The sequence below is a fragment of the Nelusetta ayraudi genome, unplaced genomic scaffold (genome assembly GCF_046127955.1).
Source record: "Nelusetta ayraudi isolate G7.1 ecotype Tasmania unplaced genomic scaffold, CSIRO-AGI_Nayr_v1 ptg000127l, whole genome shotgun sequence".
In the NCBI taxonomy this organism is placed as follows: Eukaryota; Metazoa; Chordata; class Actinopteri; order Tetraodontiformes; family Monacanthidae; genus Nelusetta; species Nelusetta ayraudi.
This window is the reverse complement of record NW_027466177.1, coordinates 1,725,184-1,734,270: the sequence shown is the minus strand read 5'-3', so window position 1 is coordinate 1,734,270 and position 9,087 is coordinate 1,725,184. Positions and strand designations below refer to the sequence as shown.

General features: G+C 49.2%; 1 protein-coding gene across 8 annotated transcripts in view; it reads right to left on the bottom strand.

Moving 5' to 3' along the window:
- Window positions 1-26: 26 nt before the first annotated feature.
- atp8a2 (ATPase phospholipid transporting 8A2) overlaps window positions 27-9,087 on the bottom strand; it is a 43,075-nt gene continuing 34,014 nt past the window's right edge. For all 8 annotated transcript variants that reach the window (XM_076050322.1, XM_076050323.1, XM_076050324.1 and 5 more), the window contains 6 exons: window positions 8,852-8,908; window positions 7,260-7,367; window positions 4,886-4,974; window positions 4,586-4,690; window positions 1,885-1,976; window positions 27-642 (listed from right to left, as the gene is read on the bottom strand). In XM_076050322.1, the coding sequence (XP_075906437.1) occupies window positions 548-642; window positions 1,885-1,976; window positions 4,586-4,690; window positions 4,886-4,974; window positions 7,260-7,367; window positions 8,852-8,908 (546 nt within the window). In that variant the 3' untranslated portion in view covers window positions 27-547. The remainder of the gene's footprint in view (window positions 643-1,884; window positions 1,977-4,585; window positions 4,691-4,885; window positions 4,975-7,259; window positions 7,368-8,851; window positions 8,909-9,087) is intronic.

Below are 9,087 nucleotides of genomic sequence, written 5' to 3'. Positions count from 1 at the left end.
TTGATGGGCCCCTCCCCCACTGACCCCTCCCCCCATCCCCTCCGTCCCGCGTTAGCCATGTGACGACGGATTAGTCGAACCTGCTTCGTTAGGGAGACGAGAGGAGAAACCGGTGGAGGCCAGGGCTTCGACACACACACACACAACACACACGCGCACGCGCACGCAAAAAACACATACGGACGCATTGGAATGACACACACAGAGCAGCGAGAGGCAAACCCAGTCTGTGGGCTTTCGCAGTCTCTGAGTTTGACTCGTCATGCCTGTGCACAGTTCAGGATTGCTCATGCAGCGCGATGGGTTCGGAGCAAGTCTCTTCCGCAAAGTCGGCCCGGTCCCGTCCTCTCCTTCGCTCAGTCCTTCCTTCAGGTGCCAGCCGGCTGTGAGTGACCGCCGCCGTGGGAGCCCGGCTCAGAGTTCCAGTTAAGGCCACAGGACGTCTCTCTGCTGCCGTTGGCTGTATGCCTGAAATGCCTGACGCCGAGCACGAGCCTAGGTCGGGTCTGGTCTGGTCTGGTCGGGTCGAGGCAAGGTGGGGGCGGGGCTAGAGGCTGGGACGCTGTTGGCGGGTGTCGTAGGAGCGCACGACCTGGGATTGGGACACCACGCCGTGCTCCTCCTGGGAGAAGGCGTAGCCATCTGCAGGCAGACAACCAGAGTCGGGGAGAAGCTGCGTGAGATTTGATGAAGTGTAAAAGCTGGACAACACAAGTGCAAGATGTTCAGCCGACGTTTCTGAATGGGTCAGTTAGGGACCGTTTACACGGAGAATGATTTTTTTTGAAGCCGCACATTTTCAAAAACGCTCTCGAAAAACCAACGTGTTTACACAAAGCCACATTTAAATCTGGGCAAGGCGGCGTTTTCAAACGTATCCACCCTGAGGAGCGTTTTCGAAAAAGTGCGGTTTCGGTGAAAACGGGGCAAACGCGAGGCCGAACTGCATGACTAGTTGTGCGTTTTCAGACAAATCGGGGCCTTATCCGGGGCCTAGAACGTATCTGGTGCATCTCAACACAAAAACCCCTACCAAGGAAAACGAACCGAGGCTCCCCGCGGTCAGTATCACTGTTGCTGAGCAATGAAATCGGTACGCAAATAAATAAGTAAAAAAACATGACAGAGTCGTCCGCAAAACGTGATAAGGTCCCTGTTTTCACCATTACCGTGTCGCTCGTGTGTGTGTCTTGGCTGGGAACGGCAGGATGAACACGCAGAGAGGGGCTTTCACTCCAGGATTGTTGGATCGGATTACCCAAGTGTACATGTTTTGTTTTTTCTACCATTGGTCTGGCATCGCATCGTGCGCATCCTCTGGCCAAATGTTGTCAGAATAATGGGAGTGCATTTATTGTGTCTGGCTAACGTGACACAAACTTTGAACGGTATTGCTTTGCCCAGCGGCTTCAGCTGATCGCGGTCTGATTGGCCTCTCCGTTGACACCCTTCATAAACACGAGGATAAAAACAAATACGGTTCACATTCACAGACGGCGCAGAAAGAAGAAACTCAGAACTCAGCACAGTTTCCTTCTCCTTGTCTGCACCCGGTGTTTACGCTGGCAAAAACACAGAAGAATGGTGAACGACTGAAGCCGTTGTCCTGGCGAGGGAGTTTTCACCGATGATTAACAAGATCTACACACACAGGCAGCGAGGGCATCGCCGCGATTCCAAGCCGTTAAAAAAAAATAAAATAAAAAAGAAAGAAAGAAATCCTCGAAATGCACCTCGCCAACCTCGGACAGAAATCGTTCAGCAACTTTTTGGATTCCGCAATCCGTCACTTTATATGGGTATTTTAAACAAACGGAACAGAAAGAAGCGTTCCAGCTGGTGTTCAGAGCCGTTATTGTTCGTGTGTGGAGTTGCGATACTTACGTGACACAGTCTGCTGCACGGAGTTGGAGCGTCCCACGCTTGAATTTGTTTTCCTAAAGACTCTTGTCAACAGATGGGCCCGTTCGTTTAGACTGCCGAGACAGACGAGAGAGGAGATCAGCACATACCCACCCAGTCGCTGGTTCTCAACTGACATAAACACCAGCCTGCTTGAACTCACGGACGTCCTGTTGGTGCCTTTATTGCAGTCATATTATAAGCAGGGTCGGGTTTAGCTGTTTATTGAGACATGTCACGATATCCTTTTGTGGAAAACGCACAGATTTCAAGGCGCGGGGTGGATTGCGTAACTTTAACTTGGAACCGCTGGAAGATATCGGGTTGAGTTCCCCCTCGGGGACTTGCTTCCAAACAATTGATGAGTGAGAAAAGCCGAGCCGAGGCCAGGGAGTTCGGAGAGTTTTGATCCTAACTGCCTCCGACATTCAATTTCGCTCCACTGTAAGTCACAAACTGGCAGCGGGGGCAACAGGCCGTCTACAGTCACCGCCCCCCCGCCGCCTCGCCTCCCCCTCCCGCCCACTTTCCAAGAAGAAGACTGGACCCTCTGTGCCGAGACCACACGCCGTCACGGCTCCTCTCCTCCGGTCACCAGAAATAACTGAGCGCCTTGCAGACACTGCGCACGTATGCCTCACACACTCGCTCAGCCTGACACTTTGCTCCGGGCCGATCGCCGCCGATAAAGACGTTAAAAGTCCGAGGCTGCGGGTTTCCCACCGCTTCACTCGCACAAAAGGGATTTCCCTTTATGTCTTATTAAGATGGATTGAGCAGTCATGGACGGCGGCCGTCCTCCTGCTTCAAGGCCAACGCTTGGATCAGCTAGTGAGGAAATTCTTGAGCCAGTATATGACACTCCTGGGAGCCCATGCCTAAATTTTATGCAAGACAAATAAATAGCAAAGGGGGTCTTTGCATTTGCTGGAGAGCCCCTCGGCCAAGAAAAGATGGCGGCAAGATAGATGACGGTGCTGAATGAATGAATGACAAAATATGAGCCGAGGTCTCTCGCCGTTCCCCCCACCCGTCTGTTTTTCATGTTTCTTTCTGACCACCGTCCGATTCCGAAAGGCCCTAGGATGGGCCGCCTTTTGAAGTCGTCCCCTGGGCCCTCCTGAACCCTGCCTTTCTCATGTCTGCCCGACTACCTCCCCAGAAGATACAAACACAGATGTGCTCATTTCCATTTTGCTCCATCGCCTCTTTACCCTCGGACAACTTTGCTGCTCTTATTCCAAACGGAAGGGTGGGGGGTCCCGAGGCTGCAGCCCCTGCCTGCTTTGCAGAGTTTAAAGCAGGGTCAGTCCAGGACGGGGCCCGATGTAGGGGTGAGGAGCAGCCATGCGGTTACCCGCCCTTCACTATCCAACCTGGGAACATACCTCCAGGCTCCTCGCACCCTTCTCTAAGACCCAAGGAGGTTAATCATTCACATCCAACTAGATCAGTGTGAATCACAGCAGCGAGTCATTAATGCAGCTCCTGCAAAACCACTCTTTTCTTTGTGGAATAGAGCATTTCTACCTTCTGTGCACATGCACTTTACATTGCCAGTTAAAAACTGCAAAATAACATGAAAAAAACGTCCTACAAAAACTACCAACCACACTTAAGTTTTGAACACTGCTCTAGAACCAGCACACACACACACACAAACTTAACTACATCACAAATTGTTAATGAACTACAGTCACATCCAGAAGACACACCAGGTCTTTACAGCAGTTCAAATTGATCCACCTAGTGAAGCAATCCAGAAGTGGAGAGGAAAGAAAAAAAACAAGGAAAATAAGGTGAGGAATAAACTGAAAAGGGGGGGAAAAAGTGAGAAGCGTGAAGTCAAGTCGACAGGACAGGGCACACTCCAAAGCAGCCTGCACAGTGGGCACACAGCTCGTCTGAGTCGACAGTTCACACAGTGGGACAGTGCAAACCCACAGACTACCTCTGTGAGGTCGAGGGAGCTCTGGCGCTAGGACGGCGCCGCGGCCTTGGCCTCGGCCCTGTGGACGCGGCATCCCGGGGGAAGTAAGAAATCACATATACAACATTGTAAAATTGCTGCATCCTTTTAAAAGAGGTCTGTATAAAACTGATGCTTTGTTGGGCCTTCAACAGGTTTTTAAGATTGTGTGTTTTCGCGCAGACATTTGGATAAGTGGGACGAGCTAAAGAAGTAAAGGGTGGAATTTGACACATTATTATAAGATGTGTTAATTAAGTGAATTCTGCAAATTATGGGACCTTTAAGACAAGAAGTGATGCAAATGCATAATGTACACTACCAGTTAACAGTTTGGACATGTCTTCTCATGCAATTCTTGGAAAAAAAAACTTTCTACACTGCAGATAGATACTGAAGACATCAAATATATATATGCAATATATATGTAATAATGCAGCAAAGAAAAACAGGTTCAACAAGTAAATATGTTTTTAATGAAAGGTGGCTATTTGAAGAATTTCAAAATAAAACGTGTTTGAGTTATTTGACACTTTTATTGTTTCCTACATAATCCCATGTGCGTTCATATGTAGTTTTGATGCCTTCAGTGAGAAACTGCAATGCCAATAGTCATGAGAATGAAAGAAAAGACATTGAATTCACAGGGTGTGTCCAAACTTTTGACTGCTAGTGCATCTCCAGGTGAACTCCCGACACGGGGACTCGATGTACCTGCGGCCGCTGGCGTCTCTCAGCACGGCCGCTCCTGGGTCCACGGCCCGGGCCTCCAACTCCTGCACCTCCTCCAGGAGAGACTTCTTCACAGTGCGACGCATGCTGCGAGAGCAGAAGACAGGCCCCGCCCACTGTCAGGGTGCTTCACTTTGGCGACGTTGCACTCGACGCATAGAAGCAGCAGGTGTTCAAAGGTGTTGACACAGAGCCGACGTGGCTCGTGTAAACGTTGTTGCCTAAGGTAAATAGTCTGCGTATGGATTTCCCAGAGTATTTATACTAATGTGTCCTACTTACGCAGTCCAGGCGAAGTCTTTGAGTAAACACGCAGTAGGCACCAGGACCAGGCCCAGCCAGAAGTGCCAGCACTGCATCACCTTGCCAGCCTACAATGACAACACAAGGGCTCCGCTTGTTTCACATGAATCGAAAAAAAAAAGACGGCGCATTAACTCATTTCTCCCGGCGTTAAAAGTAAAGAGGGGGACACACGTGGGATCAGGCAGAGGGGGAAAAATGTGAGTGAAAAGAAACATTGAAGGCCGTGAATTCAAAGTTGGCCGTCGTTGGACATATTTTGCAGCTTTCTCACACCCCGCGTCTTAACCACACTGCGCTCCCTCGGCTGAAATCGAATTCTTCTGTGATGCGAATGATAAAAAATGGTGGTGAGTAAGCACAAACTCCCCCGCCCCGCCGGCCTGCTGACTGAAGCTGAAGCCACCCCTGCTGACCTTTGACACTATTTCGGACTCCAAAATCGCCCCCCACAATCCCTCTCTGTCCTTCCCCAATCTTAACCCTAACTCAGCTCCCCTTGCATTACTTTGTGTTCCTCCTCTTGTGCTTGCTCCAGCTGTAAATCCCAGCATTTTCATTTATCACCGATGTCGCCCCTCCGCTTAGCTAAAGGCACTCTGTGCTGCCTCAAAAGTCTCCCAGCCGAGAAACTTTACGTGCCGTTACCTCTTAAACGTCCACCACTTTATTGCCCGTATCATGTGTTTCCCGTGTTCCGTGTTTTGGATTCGGAGATGTGGAGACAATTATGTTCCCGAACCTACCTCACCTCCCTGCTCTGCTGCAGCAGCTGGAATAAAAGTCATATTTAATAGAACACGACTCCCTCAGTTGTGCCATGCACGGTATTGACACAAAAATAGGTGCATTCTTTACGCTGTACTGAAAGGTTCTTGAACTGGCTACTTCACTGTTTGGTCCACTGTTCTTGGAGGAAATCTGAAAGCTTGCTCATTGATTGTCATATTTGGGATTCCTGATGTCTCACTTCCACTAAATTCTATACAAAATGATGTTATTGCTACTATACTTCCTTACTAGCAAGATGTTATTGGTTGTTGCAAAACGTTAAGGGGATGCACTGCCAAGTTTTTTTTTTTTGCAAATGGCAACCCTTTATTTCTTATTTCACCAACTTAGAGGTACTTTAATGTTTAAGTAACCAATATTATGTGTTGCTCATGAAGAGCCATGGGAGGGGTGAAGTTATTATGTATGTATGTATATGCTGTGTATATGTTGCATAGCCAACTGTATTTATGTGGACAAATATGTATATATTTAACAAAAAAGTGTGACTTGTAATTCTGCGACTGGAAGTATTTTTTTTTTTTAATTCTTTTTCAATAAAAAATAAAGTTGGGAGAAAATGGGTGCACAACAGTAATTCAATTTCTATTGAGTACTTAAGCAGATAAGTGGGGCTAGTTTTGCCGGTAGTTGGTTGTGGAAGCAAATCTCCACTAGACGGACGGAAACACAGGAGGCCCAGGAAGAGAGGTCACATGGTAGTCATGGGGGACTGTGGGAGGCTGCGAGCGAGCAGGCAGGCAGTTGAGCGCCTCTGATGGGTCCCCCTAGTTAGGAGGAGCAGCTGCGCAGACATCCGACCGCATTCCTGATTTCTGACACACAATTGAGACGACGGCCGGCCTGAGAAAAGTTTAGATAAACCCGTGCCCTCCTTTACCCACCAAGGCCCACCACCAGGGCCACCAGCTCACTCCCTGCCTGTTCCTCAAACACTGGAACGAGACTCTTAGGCTGCGTTCAGACTGCAGTTGAATCTGATTCAAATCAGATCCGATTTTTTTTGGGCTGACTGTCCACTCTGTTTTTGAGCAAGTGTCCAAATGGGATCTGGCTTCCTTTCAGACTGGGCCACACTATTGACCCATCTGTTTACAAAAGAGCCATCCGGTTTCAATCTGGATGGGCTAAAAATTGGATTTTGGCTGGCAGTCTGAACGCGGCCTTATTTAAAGGGGTCCCCCTAACGTGCAGCAGCAGCAGCAGCTCTCCCTCTTGAATCAACACCTCAGCAGCATAGGCAGTAAAAGCCCCCCGGCCCCCAACAGCTCGGGTGACGCGCAGCAGGTGCAGGGACGCCCCGGAGTGAAGTGGGGGGGTGGGTGGGGGGGGGGGCATAAATCTCCCAACGTGGAACACCCAGGAGGTGAGTCTCACAGGCGCCACGCCAGCAGCCGCCAGGAAACAAGTTAGCGGCAGGTGACGGGAGGTTTACGCAGCAGAAGCGGGGAGGGGGTTATTTTAACCTCTCTGCTGGCGCACCCCCACCCTTCCCTGCACCCTGGTACTGAAATAATTTGACGGCTGTGTGTGTGTGTGTGTGTGTGGTTGAGTGACTTGCCTGGCCCAGCATGTCGGGAGCGATGGGGATGGTGGGCCAGATGGCGGAGTAGACGCCAAAGAAGACGATCCAGAGCAACATGCTTCCCCACACGGCCAGGTGGGAGAACTGCAACGGACGGGTAGAGACGGGGTGGGATGGGGTAGAGACGGGGTGGGATGGGGTGGGATGGGGTGGGGGTGGGGGGAGCAGAGAGGAAGTGCGTGCGGAGGGAGGAGATTAAGCCGAGGGGGAGGAGAGACGGCAACATAGGTCACATAGTTTGCATGCACCACCGTCCGAATATATACACAACCCTTCCCTCCCTCCCCCCTCCCCCCAGTGCCGCTTCCCTCTGATCCGCTGTAAGGGGACCCGGCGTGAATTACGCAGGGACTGGGCTTCATTACTGGCTGGCTGTCGTGAGGACAGCTGACTGGACAAGTGTGTCCCCCCCCCCCCGATTTCGCAGCAGCACCAAAGTGTCAACACAACACACTGCTGTCACGGTTTGTTCCAAGAACCGAAAAAGTCAAAGTTTCAAAGTTTCAAAGAGTCAAGTTTAATCTCAATCTTAAAACACATTGACTTAAAAGCAGCTAGTTGAACCAAAGAAAAATGTTAAGATAAATAAAAAATAAAATAGTCGCAGATTTATACTCTAGCGCAGAGGGGCCAACACTTCAGATTTTTTTCCAGCACATTTTATGAAACATGCTGGTGGCCTCAGTCTGCCTTGCTCTGAGAACAGTGGTGGGACTTGTGCGCCGCTCATTCCGAGCATCTTAACAGTCGTGTCGGCTTCGACCTGCCTCAGACCTTTGCCTCTAGGCGAAAATTAGTTGAGGAATTTACACGGCGAGTCACACTTGATGTAACCAGGACGTTTGTTTGTTTACGCGAGGAGCTCCGGGAGGCTCCGGGATTAGGATGCGTTAATTTATCAAGATCTGGACGTAATCCAGAGTCAAAGGTTTGGACACACCTTCTCATGCATTTTTGTTTTATCTTTACAACTTTCTACACTGTAGATGGACACTGAAGACATCAAATATATGAGCAAGACATGTAATTACGCAGCAAAGAAAAAGACGTTCAATAACTCTAAATATGCTTTTCATGAATGGTGGCTATTCTGAAGAATTTCAATATAAAACCTGTCGGAGTTCTTTTACGCTTTCATTGTTTCCTTCATAATTCCATGTGTGCACTTTTGATGCCTTCAGTGAGAAACTGCAATGTCAGTGAGAATGAAAGAAAATATATTAAATTCATAGGGTGCGTCCAAACTTTTGACTGCTAGTCGTAAATACACTGCACGTTTAGAACTTGGAGGGAGAAGTTTGAACTGCTGGAGTTGAGAACTTCAACCTCCAGCATGAGATCAATGTGAGCCAAATCTTTCCTGTGTGTGTGTGTGTGTGTGTGTGTGTGTGTGTGAAGCGCTCACACGGCGTTATGTGAGACCCTCACAGTGAAATCCTCACAGGAGCGGGAGGGGGGGGGGCCCTGACCCCTCCTCTCTATTTATCAACCGTCCAAGTAAAGAAGAAGAAGAAAAAAAAAAACTGCACATGTGGTTGCAAATATTAAGAGTGTGTTTCTGTTCCTACCCTGGTCCAGGCGGTGGTCTCCATTCCAGCTTTCAGACATACTGTAACTACCACATACTACAGGGAGAGGGGAGGGAGGAAGGGGGGGGGGCAAATGCACAAATAAAGAACACACACACACACACACACACACACACACACACACACACACACACACACACACACACACACACAGAAAGTGAATTAGTCTGCTGACTGCTGAGGAGATAATGACAAACTGTGCAATGTCAAAATAC